Source organism: Bolinopsis microptera, chromosome 3 (assembly GCF_026151205.1).
Source record: "Bolinopsis microptera isolate Bmic1 chromosome 3, MBARI_Bmic_1.0, whole genome shotgun sequence".
In the NCBI taxonomy this organism is placed as follows: Eukaryota; Metazoa; Ctenophora; class Tentaculata; order Lobata; family Bolinopsidae; genus Bolinopsis; species Bolinopsis microptera.
In genome coordinates, this window is record NC_087074.1 from 16,149,330 (window position 1) to 16,167,904 (window position 18,575).

The window sequence follows — 18,575 nt, forward strand, 5'->3', positions numbered from 1 at the left end:
CTTGCAAACACAAATTCCTTATGAAAAAAAAACCATGCGTATAGCGAGTTGACTTTTAGAAATTGACCGAACAACGCGAATATTAAACTAAAAATCACCAGCGGACGGGTTCTAATCCAAAAGTTTGGAAATAATCGTTAAAAATTAATTTGTAACCACAGACTTAACTAGATATAATGTGTTTACTATGTATTCTATTAATGTATTCTAATATTAAATCTTTAACGTATGTGAGTACACTGATCGGATTTGAAAAATAAGAACTGCAGTATAAATAATATTAAAGTCACTATGTGACGTACATTAACTGACGAAAAAAGTTAAGGGTAACGAACCCACGGTTTCGTCTTGTTTAACACTTGCGTTCAGCAATGGACATCCACCGTTCACCAAATGAGCAAAGCTCACTCCCACTTGCTGTCAACATGATGTCTAATGTATCAAGGAATAATTTGCTTTTCTCAGAATGAACAAGGCACCTTATGAGTTGAAAAAGGTTGCCAATTCAATGATTTTAGGTCATACATGACATGTTTATCAGAAGGAATCGTAGATCGGGATAGAAACTTCTTAGACCAAGCTGGGGGGGTGCCGGGATCATAAGGCTGGATTTAAATGTCATTTCAAACAACATCCGTTCTCTATCAGTTGACACCATTCGATATTTATTAAACATTAGTACAATGTTTGTAATTTCAATCACAAAAATACAATTCAGAAAGCGGCCTCATATTTACGATTAGAAATCGAATCAATCTTACAAATTAAAATTAGTTCTAGTAAGAGCTGTTCATCATATCTGCACAACTCTTCAAGTTTCAGTGATTCAATAAGTAAGATTCCATAATCAATTATTCCTAGTTGTTAATCGACCATACGAATCTGGTGCCCAATTTTTTAATGTGTCAATGTAACAATCTTGTACTGAGGTGTAATTTACCAATTAAATGAAGTATTCGCTGGTACAAATGCGATGAAATTAATCTCAAATACATCGCTATCTAGATTCATTTGATCTCTTTCAACAGGCGAGGATTTATCCATTATAGTTGTCAAGATGATAGAGCACATCAATCTGCGCCGCCATTACCTCATCAAACCTTTGCCTTTTAGACATCAATGTGAGCACCTAGTTTATTCCATCGTAAATATGGAAGACGTTCCCATGCGAATCATGAGCTCGGGTCTAACTAAGAAAACTTTAAAATTTTTGGCCCATCAAAATTGGTTCTGAATACAATGTTGACATGTACTAATATGATGTTTAGGAAATATTGAACCTTCAGAAACATAGCTCAAGCTTTGTATCGACCCGCACCTATTGTTAATTTACACTACTTTAACTTATTCCAATGTTCATAAATTCGAAGTTCCACTTTTTATCAACTTATAGATTAAGCGTGCATCAATTCTGTATGAGAATCTAATACCATTACCAGTCAAGAATATATTGAACATTCCAGATATGACTTTGTAGTCAAAACATAAATATTTACAAAATTCAATGTTTTGGGCCCAAGTACAAATTTGGTCAAGAATATGGTTGATGGAATCCTTTGTGACCTGGAAAAACTGGTCTGAACTTCAAAAACTATAATATAGCTTGCCTAACACCCCTCACACTAGGATACATACTATATACTATACTCTATACACTTACTTTCTAATGTTACATAATTCAAGTTCCGCAGCCATTTTCTCAAATTATATGAATAAGGATGCTTCAGAATTTTGTATGAGAATCTAAAAACCATGTTACCAATACAAAAATATATTGAATATTCCAGATATGACCTTGGCAGTGAAAACATAAATATGTTACAGAATTCAATGTTTTGGGCCCAAGTACAAAATTTGGTCAAGAATATGGTTGATGGAACCCTTTGTGACCTAGAAAAACTGGTCTGAACTTGAAAAACTATCAAGAAGCTTCTCTAAAAACCCATTGAAAAAGTGTAACATAGAAATGTGTTACAAAATTCAATATCCAGGGCCCCCAACTAAACTGCTATATCTCAGGACCTGAATATGTTACAAAAATTCTGATTCAAGGGTGCCCTCAGTCAAAGGGTCTAGTTTTTGTCAGTAGTTTCAGTTTTTCTTAAAATATTACAGATTTCAATCTGGGGGCCCAGAAGTAATGAGTGGGAAAAATGAAACAAAACCACCAACCAGGTTTGAACACGTCCTAAAGTATTAAAGTATTAAAGTATTAAAGTATTGCAGTATTGCATTGAACAATGTTCAGATATTTATTCCCGGGTTGTCCGAGGAACACCCCGCTATCCCTCGTACCATTGAATTAGTTCACGATCAATTGGGTGGCGGTAAAATTAAACTTTATAGTTGAACTTGGGAACATAATATGGACTGAAATTTTACCGAAATACACTATCTTTGCAATACCATCAAAATTTCCTTATGAAAAAAAAACCAATTGTATTCGTACAAACTTAAGCGAGTTTAGACTTTTAGAGAATTTGACCGTAACTTAACGCGGAATCTGTATAACTAAAAAAATCGACCAAGTCGGGAACGGGTTTCTAAATCACAAAAGTTTGGACAATTAATCGTTAACAATGACATGTATGTAACTCACGGACTTTAACTATATGACAATGTGTTTACTATGTATTCTAATTAGATGTATTCTTATCACTTTAAAGTCTTTAAACTGTAATGTGAGTACCACTGATCGGATTTTGAAAAATAATGAATCTGCCCAGTTATTCTTCAGTATATATATTAAAGTCACTATTGTGACGGTACATTAGAACTAGACAGAAACAAAGTGTGAAGGGCCTGAACGGAACCCCTCGGTTTCAGTTCCTTGTTTAACACTGCCGTACAGCAAGGACATCCACCGGGTTCCCCAAGGATGAGCACATAGCTCACTCCACACTATGCTCTGTCATATCCCATTGATTCTAATGGTATCACGAGGAATAACTTTGCTTTTCTCAGACATTAGACAATCAGCAGCCTATGAGTGTGAAAAAGGTTTGAATTCTATTGATTGTAGGTCGGATACAATGACATGTTTATCAATGAGAAGGAACAGGAGAAGTCGGGATAGAAACTCTCTTAGACCAGGCTGGATTTAAATGTCAGTTTCAAACCAACATTCCGTTCTCTCTATCAGTTGAACCATCACTCAGGATATTCTAATTAAAATTAGTACTGTTTTCATATTTCAATTCCACAAGAAATACAACGATTCAGAAACAGCGAGACTCATATTTACACAGGGATTAGAAATCGAATCAATCTTACATAATTAAAAATTAGGTTCATAGTTAAAAGCTTTCATCATATCTGCACAAACTCTCTCAATAGTTCTCCAGTGAGGTTCAATAAGGTTTGATTTCCATTTATCAATTATTTCGCTAGTTTGCTTCTCGACCCCATACGAACTTCCTGGCTTTGCTCCTCTTTCTTTTACATGTGTCAAATTGTAAACGTATTCTTTGTACTTGGAGGTGTAATTTACACCAATGAAATGAAGTATTTCGCTGGTCAATTGCGATGGAAATTCTGCTAAATCCTCGTACCTGACCATTTTGTATCTGCCTTTCAACCAGGGCGGAGGATTCATTCCCAGTTTATAGTTGTAAAGATGATGAGAGCACATCCAATCTGCAGCCCTCGCCATGTAAGCTTCATCAAAGCCTTCCTGCCCTTTTTTAGACTCAATGTGAGCCCCTAAGGTTTTACTTCCATCGTACAATTCATGGAAGACGCCCATGCGAGAATTCATGACGGCTCGAGGGTCCCTAACTAAATGAATAACTTTAAAATTTTCGCACCCAAAATCTTGGATTCTGAACAATGTTGACATGTTGTAATATCGTATGGTTTTGGATACCATCATTGAACCCTCTTCAGAACACATAGCCTCAGCAGCTTTTGTATCGTACCGACCTTTTTGTTCAGGATGAGCACGCTTTTCTTTGTACCAGAGTCCTAAGATGGATCCAACTTTTTTCTCCCCTATTTTCTTCCCGTGCCAATCACAGAGACATATTCTTGCTAATAAGATCTCTCGCCAGTCTTCATATTTGACCGGATCGTAACCTTCAGCTAGTGTTTCTTCTCTCATCTCATCATAAAGTGCATACATTTTTAAAAACTTGGAAACGTTCAGAGGTTCAAAAACCGGAACAGCCTCGTCTCTATATCCCAACATGTCCATCAACCAGGTGGAACCGTGACGGCTCTGTGTGAGAAGTAAAACCATTTTAGTCTGTTTAGGCAGAGATGTGGCGTGGTCCTGATGCTCACTATCTGCTTGAAGTTGGTTCTCTAGATCTTGTGCATCTTTCCCAGAATCTGCCATCAATTTGGCATTATTGGCGATTACTCTAGCATCATCGTCTAACTTTGTTGGAGGAAGACGGTGCTGTAGATTAAATTCGGATTCCTTGAGGTTTTTGTCTTCATTTTGGTGGGACGTTCCTTGTTTGAAATCATCTTTCAATTTTTCTTCAACTACGACCGCAGGTTTGTGGCCTTTGTGGCCGACTGTTGTGTCGTGAAACAGGTCCTCGATTAACTTCTCCTGCCACATTTTCTCCAGTTCTCCTATGTCAACCTGATGATCACCACTACTCGACACATTGTCAGAAATTGAGATGGAAGTCGAAGAAATCGCTATGATATTGACTCGGAAGAAACAAGCCAGAACAGCTATGTTGATAAGTACGATAACGGAAACCCAGAAGAAGGATCTGCGTGCATTCATGATTTATTTCTTGCTTATGAATATAGAGTCCAGAGAAGTTAGTGGGTGTTCAGAAACTTGGTAGAGCCGAGGTTATGAAGTTGTTGAGAGTGCTATTTATTTCCTCATACGTAGTGAGCTGTAACATGTATTGATACTGGCTACCTGAACGGTTTTACATTTTATTTCGTTAAACCTTATTTAAAAGTATAGTTTTGGCTAAATAACATTCCCTTGTAAGCTTAAAGATCCAAACCCAACCTGTAGCCTCAGTTGATTTTATAGAGTCAGTGTAGTTCTGTTTAACAATGAAGAAGTGCTCGAGTGATGTCGTGACTTATAATAAACAAAGTAAATAACTGGTTGCTAGATCGGAACAGAGGCAGATACGTTTTACAGGAACAATCTAATTGACAACTCTTGCAACGTTCAGCAATAAAACAGAATTCACACGAACGATTGTTGATGAATGTATCATTCATCGATAACAATGTAAGCAGGAACAAAAACACTAGTTTTTCCGATAGACAATCTAAAACAAAGTTAGGTAACAATTAAAAATAAACGCATATTATGCTGAGTATTACGTACTCCCTATACGGGCTTATTGCTTAATCGTTACCACAAAAAATGGATTCTGCAGAATACTGACCTTCACTGCACAGTGCACAAAGGAGAGTGTAGAGACGAGACGTTAATAACATTAACACCTAGTGAGTAGCGCCTTATTGAAAGCTGATCTTCACTGATCGAGTTGTTTGTGATAATTTCTAATGTCTTAAATGAAATTCTGCTGAAATTGAAATCTGATCACTACAGCTGGATCAGACGATGATACTCTTAAAATAAACAAAGATTATGCAAGATACCGCATAACATGTTACTGAGGCTTAAACCGCGACAAAGCAAAGTCGGTGACTCAAGATATAACGAATACCGTGTAATATGTAAACGTGTACAAAGCCAATACAAACAATTTCCCATTACCGTTAAAGGAAGTTAATGTGAAAACTTGCTAGCTACTATAACGGGAATTAGATTACCTATAACTTTCCTATATTTTACATCGCATACCCTACATAAACTTAACCACGTACTGAGCCAGTGTTACCAAGAAGTTTGAGGTAACTTGGAAAAACAGTTAAATTGCGTTTTTTTAAAGAAGAAGAAACGATCGAATTTATAATTATTTGGCACCCGGCACCCATATAAAAGCTTGCGTCTAACAAAGTAAAATATGTAGCGGGCCACAGTTTCATACTCCAGCATAGGGTACTCGCAGTCAAAAAAGAGTCAAAGACGACCTCACAAATCGTCAAGCAGAATACGCGATCGGTGAAACATACAAATGTTACAACGAATATATAAATTAGCACACCATGCCAGTCACACTGACGTCTTACAGCCAGTATTTGGCAGTATTTCCGATCTTTTACCGTTTTCCTGATAAAGCCATACACTCATAACTCAAACACACACAATAATTAACTAATTACCGTCATTAAGATGGTAGCTGTCAAACTAAATAACCTCCGCAGCTCTGAAAAACAAGAAAACTACGCTGAAAACAAAAGAAGACATGTCCGACCTTCCAGCGTTACTATGTCTGGTTCGTGCTTTCTGTAGGCACTCAGCCGGAGTCTCTGAGGGAGTCTCAACACTAAAACACTTCTTAATGGGGGTGTAATAGTCAACCTCTCTGTCGCAGATTCCGTGGCTGTAGATTATGTCTGGTTCCTCTCTGTGTTCCTCGGCTTTCTGAGTGCACTCTGGAGTCAGCCTGATTATTGCTAGGATGTTTGTGTTGGGTATGTCAGCTACTGCGTATTTTGCGCTGCACGTCTCAAATGAGCATTGAGGACATGAGCTGGCGTTGTGTACGTCGCAAGTGCAGTTTGTGTCGCACGTGCAGTTTGTGTCGCACGTGCAGTTTGTGGAGAATGTCTGGTTTGAGAGAACTGTTATGCTAATAGGCACGTGCAGCGTGTAACGTTTCCGACTGTACGTAGCAAACTCTTGACAACACATCATCATCTTGCTCTTGGGGGCAGTGTTACACCAGTAGTTGTTTTCACCAACACATGAATCCTTCTTTGGGATCTCAACTTTGCACTCGTGATCACACTCATGGTATTTGAATTCAAAGAATATGCTCTCCGTAACCAACTTATTCGCAATTTTAGGGTAGAATATTTTTAGGCTTTTCCCATCCGTTGCCCCTCCATCTGACTTGAAACCACTAATAATCAACATATTCTCGTCAACCACCATTATATCCACGACATGCCCGGTACCCTCGACACTTTTACTAACTATACTTTTGAGAACTTCTAGATTTGCTTCCATCCCGACTGTAGCCAGAAACACCTCCGAGGCTTGAGATGTTGTGGACACACTTTTTGTGATGTTGACATAGAGCCCTTTGTGTCCCCTAACTTTGATAGGTCTCGTTACCAGAATAGCTGATTTGAACTCCTGGTTTTTGGTCTTTAATTCAAGTGTCTCCTGTCCTGATTCTATCGTATCGTTTGTTAACCAACCTTTGGTAGAGCTCACATAAATTCCCGACCCCGTAATTACAAAACACGAGTTAACCAACCCTTCATCGTCCCGGCAACTTCTTCCTTGGTTCACTATCGGGATGTATATCTTCCACAAGTCGTACATCATGTTTTGAAAGTGCCGTTTCACACAGTAGTTCGGTTCGCAAACGTCCGCTTTTTCGAAATCACAGAACAGATCGGCTTCTCTGTCAACCTCGCTTTTTGCGTAGTATTTCGTTTGTGAGAATTCCAGTATTGAACAGTTATATCGTGACTTTAGCTTCAGAAAACCATTATCGTGTAGACCAATTATGAATGTCTTCAAAGTGTCCAGACTCTCAGAGTTGTCGAAGATATCCCGAATTTTTGGAGTGTTCATATCTGGATAGCCCAACTTGTGTCGACTGGCTATGGCGAACGCAAAGGGTGTGTCAGGTATCGGACCGTAAAAGTAGGTCGTCTTCAAAAGAGTCTCCTCCCCCTTCGGCATGTTCTGGAGGTAGAACAAACTGTTGGTGGTCAGGTTGCCTTGCTTTCTGTCGATCATATTTCTACTTAACTCCTCTACGGTGGAATGGTTCTGTGAGTGTTCCACGTCGTCTAATAGCTGCGTTATTTCCGGGGAATAGGAGTTATCTGTTTTTACCTTCCGTTGATGTGAGTTAGGGTGCAGTATAACGTTGCCAAAGTTATTAGTTATTATCACGTAGTCCCCGTTGGCGAAGAAGTCCAGTACCAGTCTGTTGAGTTGTTTGATAAACACGTCAACCCCCACTACTCCTATGAAACTCCTGTCAAATCGTGTGAGGTTTGTGTTGTGCTTGTTGTCCTGAAAGGTCTGGTTCGCTGTTACAGGTAGAGTTGTTGTGATGACGTAGCCTAGTCCTGCCTGAAATTAATATCACTTAGTTTAGATTAGTACTATCATTGTCAATTGAACTTAATACTAAATCATGAAGCAATTCTGTTCTACGAATTAGTAGTAAATCTTTCAAAGTACGAAATATCTCTTTAAAAGAGCATCCTAGGCACCTTATAGATATCAAAACGCATAAAAAAGAAAACAAAAACATCAACCATCTTCTAACTTCTTCCACTCCTCCCTATCTAAAGCTAAAAATCTAAGGTCTTCGAAATCAGTCAAATTCTTAAGTCTAATATCAAGATTTCTACTGGTCAAGTCTTTTCTAATAACATCTAATAAGTTTAAACATGGTCTACCCCGTCTCCCTTCCATAAAAATATCAGAATTTATAGCAAATAACATAGAGGTGTATGCTGGTGAGTCTTCCTGTCCTCTTAAGATATGTCCTAACATTCTCCATCGAAACTAAGAGACTCTCACAGACAAGGGAGTGACATAACAACGAGCATAGAGCGCCTCATTAGAAATAACCCCAGTAGGCCATCTGATGTTGAGGATTCTTCGGAGGTGTTTGCGATGAGCAATATCAAGTTCATTCAACGAAGCTAGTGGTGCAGCCCAGGAGTTGCAGTTGTAGAGTAGAATAGAGACTACTTGTGCCTCGTAGATTTTGATCTTCCTTTGGACTACGAATTAAATATACATATAATTATATAATGCTACATCAACAAATCAGCTGCACTACCTGATCGTAGTAAACATTAGACCACATAGGCTTCACCCTCTCCTCAATTCCATACAATCTGTTCTTCTGGTAGAACTCAGTAAACTGCAACACAGCCTTCTGATAATCTCCAATATTCCTGATGACCTCAAACAGCCCTTTACTGCCACATGAAATACTCTCAAAATCATCATACCGTGTTAGGGTATTAAAGAAGCTAAATGTTAAAATGTTAATTGTGTGATCCGGATCCAGCTCGTCAAAAAGTTCTTTGTTTATTTTCCTGCTACTGTCAGTAAGGACAACAAGACTGCTGTGGCAGTTATCAGCTTTGTTGGTGTTGTTTTTGAGGAACTCTATTGACCAACGGAGTGTTTCTTCTACCTTATCAGGACCGAACACTTCTGCGTCTTTTACTAGTTGTATAAACTGGGGAAGTGTATTGCTTTTACTTTTATTTCAAGATTTATAGGACGAGCACTCAGCTCGAGCAATCAGAGGCAACATTTAATATTGAACTTGTAAGTTTGGAAATGGGAACTGGGAAGGACTCACTTCTGAACACTGACCTGTTGTTTTATCTCCGGTGTAGCCCTGACAAACCCATCAAAACAGCTACTCGGGCCTGTCACGTGACTATTATTGTACAGGATTATGTTTACCAGATCGTGTTCTGATAGCGTGTGTATCAGTTTCTCAGCCACTATCCGCGCTAGTTTCATTGGGAAGCCGTACATACTGCCACTAGTGTCCACCATGAGGAGCAGGTGGCGGGGGTAGGTGGAACCGTCCACATACCTTTAGTGGAGTTACGGACAATAATAGTGGATTTTAGAACTGGAGCCTCCGTAAAGGGCCCTTTCTTATGTTTCAACCATGTTTAAAGTTTAAACAATAATTTAAATTCGGTGAAATATTTGCAGAACCATAACTCTAATGAGATACGAATTACTTGTCCTTACCATGGTCTATATCTAGGGTCAGTAGGAAGCTTATCGTACAATCCAGGATATGTTCTCTTAGCCCCGTATTTACTACCAAAATACTGCCACCCTATATACTGGGTTTCTTCGAAATTATTCCTAAAGACTTCATCCAGCGCTCTCGTAGCCTTAGCAAAGTTCAGGACATCACTCGTATACTTGTACACATCAATAGTTACTGATATGGTACTGTATGTCGTGTTACACTCTATCCCGAACGCTTTCCGATATTCAAGGGTCAGGTTAAGGTCACCTCGTCTGATGGGAAGCTCACTTCCATCTAAGTAGGACATGTCTTGGTCCGTGTGGATTGAGTGGTCCGCCCACGTGTGATTTTCTATACCTGTGGAGTCATGATTAGTATATATGAAAATATGTTTTATTTCTCCATGGAAACTGGTGGTTGAGATAGCCATAGTTGGTACTTTGATTAATTTTCAGACATTTTCAGTGCTTACCCTGCTCAGCGGCTTTGTGTATTCTCTGAACGGCTTGCTGTGAGTTGTTTAGAAACTTCGAGATTACTTTTCCTGGAAAAAGATACTTTTTCAGAAGCCACGTTTTCTCAAGAGTTTTTTCAAAAATATGGATTCCTATAATATAACATCTAAACAAATAATACAAAAGGTTGATATTTACCGATTCCCTCAATAATATCAGCCTCATCCGGGAAAATGTAATCAACCTTGGTTTCGTTTTTCAGTAGCTCCCTCTCAATACTGTCAAACTCAGTTCTCTTCTCAAACAAATCGTGTATCCCATCACTGATCTGCTTTATCATCAGGAGTACTGTCAACTTCTTAACCGGACCCTCGAAATCCCCCTCCATAGGACCAGCTATGTTGTCATCAACAAGTGTGGGGGTTGAATCTTCTACTGAGTTTTGAAAGGTCTTGGTTGCCGGGAAGGCAATTGAAAGAGTTAGAGCAACAGTCACTAAGAAGCAAGACATCTTCAAGAAATAAATAACGTACTGTAACCCCTGAGAGTTACTTAGAATGGAGGAGAATGTGTAACATTGAGATCAGCACATGATGACAATTGTACCCAGGAAATTTGAGTTCGGCCATTTGTTTGTCGGTTACCCGTTTGTGGCGAACAAAGCACTTTAATAGCAAGCTATAGTATCACAATATCACGTCATGTGGATTACTTTTACTCGTTCGAGCTGGATTCTTTTGGTTTGGTGATTGTCAAATCAGGAAATAAAAGAAATCATTTCAAACTGTCTTCAAAAAGTGTTAACCAAGAAAGTTGGAAACAAAAAATGCTTAGTTTTGAAATTTTCCAGTGCGATTAAGAACAATAATTAATAGTATCGGTTATTATATAAATTCTGGAATATTTTAATCAACAAACGTAAAAATTACTCACCAGATTTTATCTTCTATTCCCTGGATTTATTCATTTTTAACGATTTGAAAATGTTTAAATTTCTGATACACATCATATTAAAGATACATTTTAGCTCAATATAGAAACTGTACACATTTTTTCTAAATTCCTTTGTTTGCAGGAGGTACAGCACAGAGTAACGCTAGGAGACACCTCCAGATGGAGAAAGGGATGGCTTCCGGACATAAAGCAAAACACTCTTCTTCAGATAATATGAAGGTAGGTTATTTGATAAATCTTATCAATTAATTGTTAGTAAGTTAATTAGATTTTGATATTTGTGATTTGTTTCGGTTATCTGGAATATTAAATTTTAAACCCACACTGCGTACTCTTTTCTGCTCTTGATAAATCAATTTCGTGCCTCAATCATACATGTTACATTCGCCAGAGCCTTTTATTTTTCCAAAATAATAAACAATTACAAACAAATTCAGTCGGATAACAAAGTGTCGTCCACTGATCTGACATCCACCACACCAACTGAGATGAGGCGGAGGAAGATGGAGAAGGACATGGTGTCGGAGTGTGGTAAATGTGTGCTATCTGTACCGCTATCCTCGCTCTATGCTGGCAATACTGTGCTCTTTGCACACAGTGAGCCGTGCCAGCACTTTACTGCGCTAAAGCAGGTGCTTTCTTTATAAATACTGTGCTCTTTGCACACAGTGAGCCGTGCCAGCACTTTACTGCGCTAAAGCAGGTGCTTTCTTTATAAATACTGTGCTCTTTGCACACAGTGAGCCGTGCCAGCACTTTACTGCGCTAAAGCAGGTGCTTTCTTTATAAATACTGTGCTCTTTGCACACAGTGAGCCGTGCCAGCACTTTACTGCGCTAAAGCAGGTGCTTTCTTTATAAATACTGTGCTCTTTGCACACAGTGAGCCGTGCCAGCACTTAATTACTGCGCTAAAGCAGGTGCTTTCTTTATAAATACTGTGCTCTTTGCACACAGTGCCAGCACTTTACTGCGCTAAAGCAGGTGCTTTTTTATAATACTGTGCTCTTTGCACACAGTGACCCGTGCCAGCACTTTACTGCGCTAAAGCAGGTGCTTTCTTTATAAATACTGTGCTATTTGCACACAGTGAGCCGTGCCAGCACTTTACTGCGCTAAAGCAGGTGCTTTCTTTATAAATACTGTGCTCTTTGCACACAGTGAGCCGTGCCAGCACTTTACTGCGCTAAAGCAGGTGCTTTGAGCTCCTTTCTTTATAAAATGTGCGTTGGTGCTGCAATATTAGCTATAATAATAAGAATATTACATATGCTACGTATATATAACGCTCATATCGCTAAACTCAATGTTGTGGATTATAAATGAGCTAGAGTGTTTTGTCATTGTTGCTGATTGGTTAATCGCCGTTTCGTGTCAACAACTTTGCTCACCCCCCCCCCCCCCCCTACTATTGTCAACTCCATCACTGTACCTCAAATTTGTAGAATGTAGGGTTTATATTGTTAGTTTTTATTCACCATACATGTCCAGGTTATCGTGAAGATATCGTTAAATAAGCCTCTCATGTCACTGTCCCTTTCAAAGGAGCTGTGTCCAATGAAACTTAACATCGTCAAGTCGAAAAACAATCCCAACTCTCCAGGTAAAGCATAGGAATGTTATGAAAACCTTATGAATGTTTTTAAGGACTATAATTATAATGTTACAGAATTTGTATTTTGAGATATCAATGTTAAATTAGGCTGGAAACTGTTTCCAAAATACTGTCGCAAAAAAGCAGTAAAATAAAATAGTTTAATACGCAAATTTTGATTTTTAAAATTTTACAGATATTTATGATTTTGGCAGCAACGTTGATCGCATGATGTCACGTGCCAAAACAAACTCTCCAATTTTATTCTTCGCAGTTGCTTATAAACAGTTGTCAGAACAGTGCAATCCAGTGTTTGCTAGATATCAATTCCTGGGAGAAGACCAAATTGACACGGAAGGAGTGCCCCATGCCAAAGATATCACCTGGAATCATCAGCATGTCATCCTGCTAGGTCAGTTGGTGGAAACCGCGCAAATTGCCAATTTCGGTCACAGTAAAAATGTAGAAATTGGAACGCGCTGAAATATTTTTACTGTAAAAAACATACAACAGTCTAGGTTTTAATTATCTTGTATCCTAGCAACTGCCGCATGGTTCGGACTGGATTTAGTTATTATTTTGAGTGACCGACGGAATGCATTGCCCACTTTCATATAGAATGTAGAAATTAATCTTAAGGTATTTGACAGCTTTCTAACTGCAATCTTCAGGTGTGCTATCTCGGACAAAGTTGGAAGAGTTTCTGACAGGTCCTCCATTTGAAGTGGAGCTTCACGACAGAGACAGAAGAGCGGACATCATCAAACCTCTTCCTAAGATATTTGATATTCATGGCAACGAGGAACATTTGTTTGATACCAGTGGTAAGTTTAACTAATCCAAGTCATGAGTCATGACCGCGTGGGACATTTAAGTCAAATTTATCATCCACCTTTGCATCGAACCATACGTTAGTTTCGTGCAGGAATTCAGGTTATTCATGTGATCTCAATGATTTGAGATTTCAGGTAAATCAAAAGCTCTTGGACCGCCTGGGATACCATGGGATTCATATGGAATAGCAAAGTTTGACCTGTCTCCACTGCTGCTCGGAGAAGATAAACTGAAACTGAAGTCCCCGGTCTTACCTTGTGTACGACCTGTGAACTCAAACAGAACCAGTGTTCTTAAAACTGAACCAAGACTTGATGATTCTGGAAGTTTGCCATGCGGCAGGTAAGGATTTCTTCTTTATGAACTGTATTATTAGAGCATATCACAGTTATCAGTTGCAGTTGATGGCAAGGGTCGACCGAGTCCTCGGCCTCGGTTTTACCGAGGAATAGCGATTTTTCCTCGGCCTCGGTCAGGAGGACAATTGCTCGGCTTCGGCCTCGGTCGCAAATCCTGCCCTCGGTCTACTCTTGGTTGATGATCACATTGTAAGATTGTAGTATATTTCGGGCAATAATTTAGACAGAGTACTGCAAGAACATTTTGCCGAATTCTAGCGTTCATACTGTAGAACTGTGAATGGTTCATGATAAGATCACATAACCCGGTAGATTAAATCGAAGCGCCGTCAATTTGTTAACCTTAATTGCAGGGTGTCATCGTTTCAAAGTTTTGCGAGCACATTTTGACATTTAATTTTTGTATATTTTTAAACCAATTTGTGTTATCAAAAAGTTGTACACCTAATTAAGAAAGAACTACTCAAAGTTAGGAAGTATATAATTCAATGGCAAACCATGTGAACTTCTGAGAGAGTAGATTTAGTCCTACAAACTTCTCAGAGATAATATCAGTCTCACGCCTATCAACTTGAGCTTGAGATAATTAAGCAGCCTGTGGGAGAGCAGAACTGGGAGTGTATCATGTGATTGCGTGAGGATTATTAAATTAAGCTTACTTTTGTGATTTTTCCTTTCTGTGGTTCTGTCAGCTTATCTGATTTCCTGAAAAATATAAATATGGAAATAAAAATAGTTTGCATTTTGATATTTGATACGCAAATATAGGGAAAAAAATGGATGATGAAGGTGTAAATAACGTAAAATTGAGTAGCTAAGAAGTTTTTTGAGAACTATGGGAGGTGGTATTTTTAGACAGCATTTTCGGTTGCGTGTTTATTTTTTTATAGCAAATTTGGAATTTTTTAACGCTGTCTTAGTGTCTTTGGAATCTGGTTTTAATGAACAATACAATTTTACACTGCCTCAGTGAACTGTTGAAATTTATTTTTAATGAAAGCGGGCAAATAATATTCTATTCTGTTAACGAAACAGTCTTCTAATGACCAGACTAAATACTGCTGAAAATGCAAACGAGCGACAGAACACTATATGCTATCAAAGATGATGCGGAGCGGTCACTTCTCATATTGTGGAACTTTATGGTTCTTCTGTTGTCGCTTATAGGGGACAGTATAATTTTGATAGCGACTATCAAATATAAAGCCATCAATCTCCAGAAAGTGATAATAACGGTGATGCAGCACATGGCTGTTTGTGACTTGATACAAACTGTATGTAGAGTAATCCCTGTGACTCTGGCATTAATATCAGATCGGTGGATTGTGGGGGAGCTGCTCTGTCATGTGGAGGAAAACGTTTGCTGGGCTTGTGTTCCAGTGACAGTGTTACTGACATGTGCTATGACCACTCTGAAGCTGATAATAGTGAAGTATCCTCTGAAAACTGGTGCCTGGTCCACACAGTTAGGACATAAAATCTGTGCTTCATTGTGGCTCCTAGCGCTTTGTTGGTACACTCCATTTCTAGTAGTGAACCTGCTTTACATCAGAGACACAATACACTTTAGCTACAAAGAATATAGTTGTGATTATGATCGCCTCTCAGTCAGTGTGCCATCTTGGTTAACATGGTACTTTCCTATCAGTATTGCTGCGTTAAGTATCCTCTCCTGCACCATACTCATCCTTACATCGGTTCTTCTGCTGATCGTGGCTAGTAAAGCTGCCTCCCGGCACGGAGAAACAATGAGATGGGAGGGTGTGACCACAGTTCTGCTCACTGTCGGAGTATTCTTTCTATCTTACCTGCCTTTAACTGTGTGTTTAGTGACTTATTTCGGGGGAGTTGAATACAGCAGCACTTCCGTTCGAGTAATGATTCATCTCACTAACCTGAATATACTGGCCAATTTTTGTGTGTACGCCCTTACTATACGAAGTTTTAGACATTTCTTAAAGTGAAGACATCTGAATTCCTTTCCTTAATAAGACTGCAAGGTGGCCGACAACCCCATCATAGACCAGTGGCCCTTTAACGACAGAGACCATATCCAAGACAAAGATCCAATCCAAGGCAAGATCCTCCAGAAGTACACGGTGATGATGCCCAAACTCCGGCTGCAGGGCTTCAAGAATTGCAGTTACAAGAGGAGATAGAGCAAAACTTCCCAGATATTGTGGATACGCCTGTTTAATGATACACTTTTGTAAAATTCTTATGCATAAAAATGAAACTGTATTACTGATTACATAAATTATGTATCAGTGTTCAATTTATAGCGCTTTACTGTTTTTTTTTTCAATGTGTTCTTTGATTTTGAAATTTTTAGATGTGTTTTTCTTATAATTTCCTATTCTTTTTATTCAGTATGCAAAATTTTTCAATATTACCAATAATTGCAGAACATTTCATTATTTTAAAATCGTTCACAAGTTTCTTATAGCTAATTGTTTTGTTTTAGTAAATATAAATTTGTTTACTTTTATCCTAGAATGGTGATTAGATCAAGTTAAATTCATGCTGTGCGATACTGTTGACGAAATATTTGATTTAATTTTATTAAACTATATTTGGTAATTTTCTAAGGTGACGAAATTGGTCTTGCCCTGGCCTTGACTGCTCGTCATGAAAAATGTCAAAAATACATTTTGATCTGTACTTTTGTAGTATTGGTATTTGTACACCCATGAGTCCCATCACTGAGTGAATCGCAACATCCGGTTCATTAAGACATCAAGTCAGCTTAACTCTACGTTCTATAAGTAAAAAGTGGCTGAGTTGAAAATGATGGCCGTGGCCAGTTCCGACACAATTTAACGAAAAGCCATAAAGATCCTGGGATTCCATTGAGCTGTTTTTTCTTTGTTGGTTAAACATGACGTCATAAACTCCCCTCACGTGACGTCACACCTTTCCCTCACGTGACGTCACAAATTTCCACACGTGACGTCACACCTTCCCTCACGTGACGTCACACCTTTCCCTCACGTGACGTCACACCTTCCCTCACGTGACGTCACACATTTCCTCACGTGACGTCACACCTTCCCTCACGTGACGTCACGCCTTCCCTCACGTTACGTCACACCTTCCCTTACGTGACGTCACTTACCTCACGTGACGTCACACCTTTCCTCACGTGACGTCACACATTTACTCACGTGACGTCACACCTTTCCCTCACGTGACGTCACACTTTTCCCTCACGTGACGTCACACCTTCCCTCACGTGACGTCACACCTTCCCTCACGTGACGTCACACCTTCCCTCACGTGACGTCACACCTTCCCTCACGTGACGTCTCACACCTTCCCTCACGTGACTTCACACCTTCCCTCACGTGACGTCACACCTTCCCTCACGTGACGTCACACCTTCCCTCACGTGACGTCACACCTTCCTTCACACCTTTCCCTCACGTGACGTCACACCTTTCCCTCACGTGACGTCACAAATTTCCCTCACGTGACGTCACACCTTTCCCTCACGTGACGTCACACATTTCCCTCACGTGACGTCACACCTTCCCTCACGTGACTTCACACATTCCCTCACGTGACGTCACACCTTCCCTCACGTGACGTCACACCTTCCTTCACGTGACGTCACACGTCACACCTTTCCCTCACGTGACGTCACACCTTCCCCTCACGTGACGTCACACATTTCCGCAGGTATATAGAGAGTGCCACTGTGATAACAGTTGAGTTGTCCTTAGCTCACCCTCTTGTGGAGCACACTAACTACCTCAAACTCACTAATCCAACCTTGACTGCAGGTTTGTAACACTATTTACCCAATTGGAGATTAAAATTATTCTTCCTGCATTTCCAGACATATTGTAACGTGTTGTAAGAAACTGTAATCATGCAGTTAATTATAGTGCAACCATAAGATTACAAATATATGATCGTTTTGTTTTGCAGACACCGAGGAGATAGACTGTCCGTTTGAGAGAATTGTGTACTCGATGCCTGCCAGCAAATCAGAGTTCTTAGACAAAATAATAGAACAAGTTCTCGAGACAAACGTTAAGATATTCAATCTGGATAATCTTCCGAAAGAGATGTACAGTTCTGCTTTGTCCACCTACAAACTAACTAAGACTCAGGCATGTGATGTGAATCTTGTTGGTCTTAACGTTTATCAATATTTCTCAATAAGTCATCGCTCCACAGCAGATTTCTACGATGAATCATGCAATCTTGATGAAAAATATGAAAATTCTGTGCCCTAGTATTTTATTTGACATTCCTAAAACATTGAATTTTGTTGTCCCCTCAGCTGCGGAGTTCCATCCTGGACTACATAACAGGTTTCCATATGCTGGATGGACAACAACACCTCCTGGTGCTAGAAGGAACAGCTCGTGGATCTATAGCCAGAATATGGGAGGAAAACCCTAAAACTCACGATGATTTTAAGGTATGTAGATTGTGGTGATAGGCAGATATAGCCGTTAAATCCCAATTCCAATTTTGGAAATTCACAAATATTCAGAATTTTGCGGAGTGTGATCCTCGGCATGTAAAAGATCCTCTCATATTTGGGAAAA

General features: G+C 39.3%; 3 protein-coding genes across 3 annotated transcripts in view; 1 reads left to right on the forward strand and 2 right to left on the reverse strand.

Moving 5' to 3' along the window:
• LOC134813048 (uncharacterized) overlaps positions 1-18,575 on the forward strand; it is a 57,946-nt gene that overhangs the window by 37,267 nt on the left and 2,104 nt on the right. Inside the window, exons 6-14 of the mRNA XM_063820723.1 lie at positions 11,352-11,449; positions 11,668-11,862; positions 12,721-12,832; positions 13,098-13,235; positions 13,495-13,647; positions 13,792-13,999; positions 17,695-17,798; positions 17,947-18,131; positions 18,305-18,445. Coding sequence (XP_063676793.1) covers positions 11,352-11,449; positions 11,668-11,862; positions 12,721-12,832; positions 13,098-13,235; positions 13,495-13,647; positions 13,792-13,999; positions 17,695-17,798; positions 17,947-18,131; positions 18,305-18,445 — 1,334 coding nt within the window. The remainder of the gene's footprint in view (positions 1-11,351; positions 11,450-11,667; positions 11,863-12,720; positions 12,833-13,097; positions 13,236-13,494; positions 13,648-13,791; positions 14,000-17,694; positions 17,799-17,946; positions 18,132-18,304; positions 18,446-18,575) is intronic.
• The window catches only part of LOC134813051 (cystatin-B-like), a 73,567-nt gene that overhangs the window by 20,417 nt on the left and 34,575 nt on the right, over positions 1-18,575 (reverse strand). The window lies entirely within an intron of this gene.
• Positions 3,240-4,825, reverse strand: LOC134813050 (carbohydrate sulfotransferase 3-like). The gene has a single exon (XM_063820726.1). It carries the CDS (start codon positions 4,739-4,741, stop codon positions 3,278-3,280), a length of 1,464 nt encoding a protein of 487 aa, XP_063676796.1. The 5' UTR covers positions 4,742-4,825; the 3' UTR covers positions 3,240-3,277.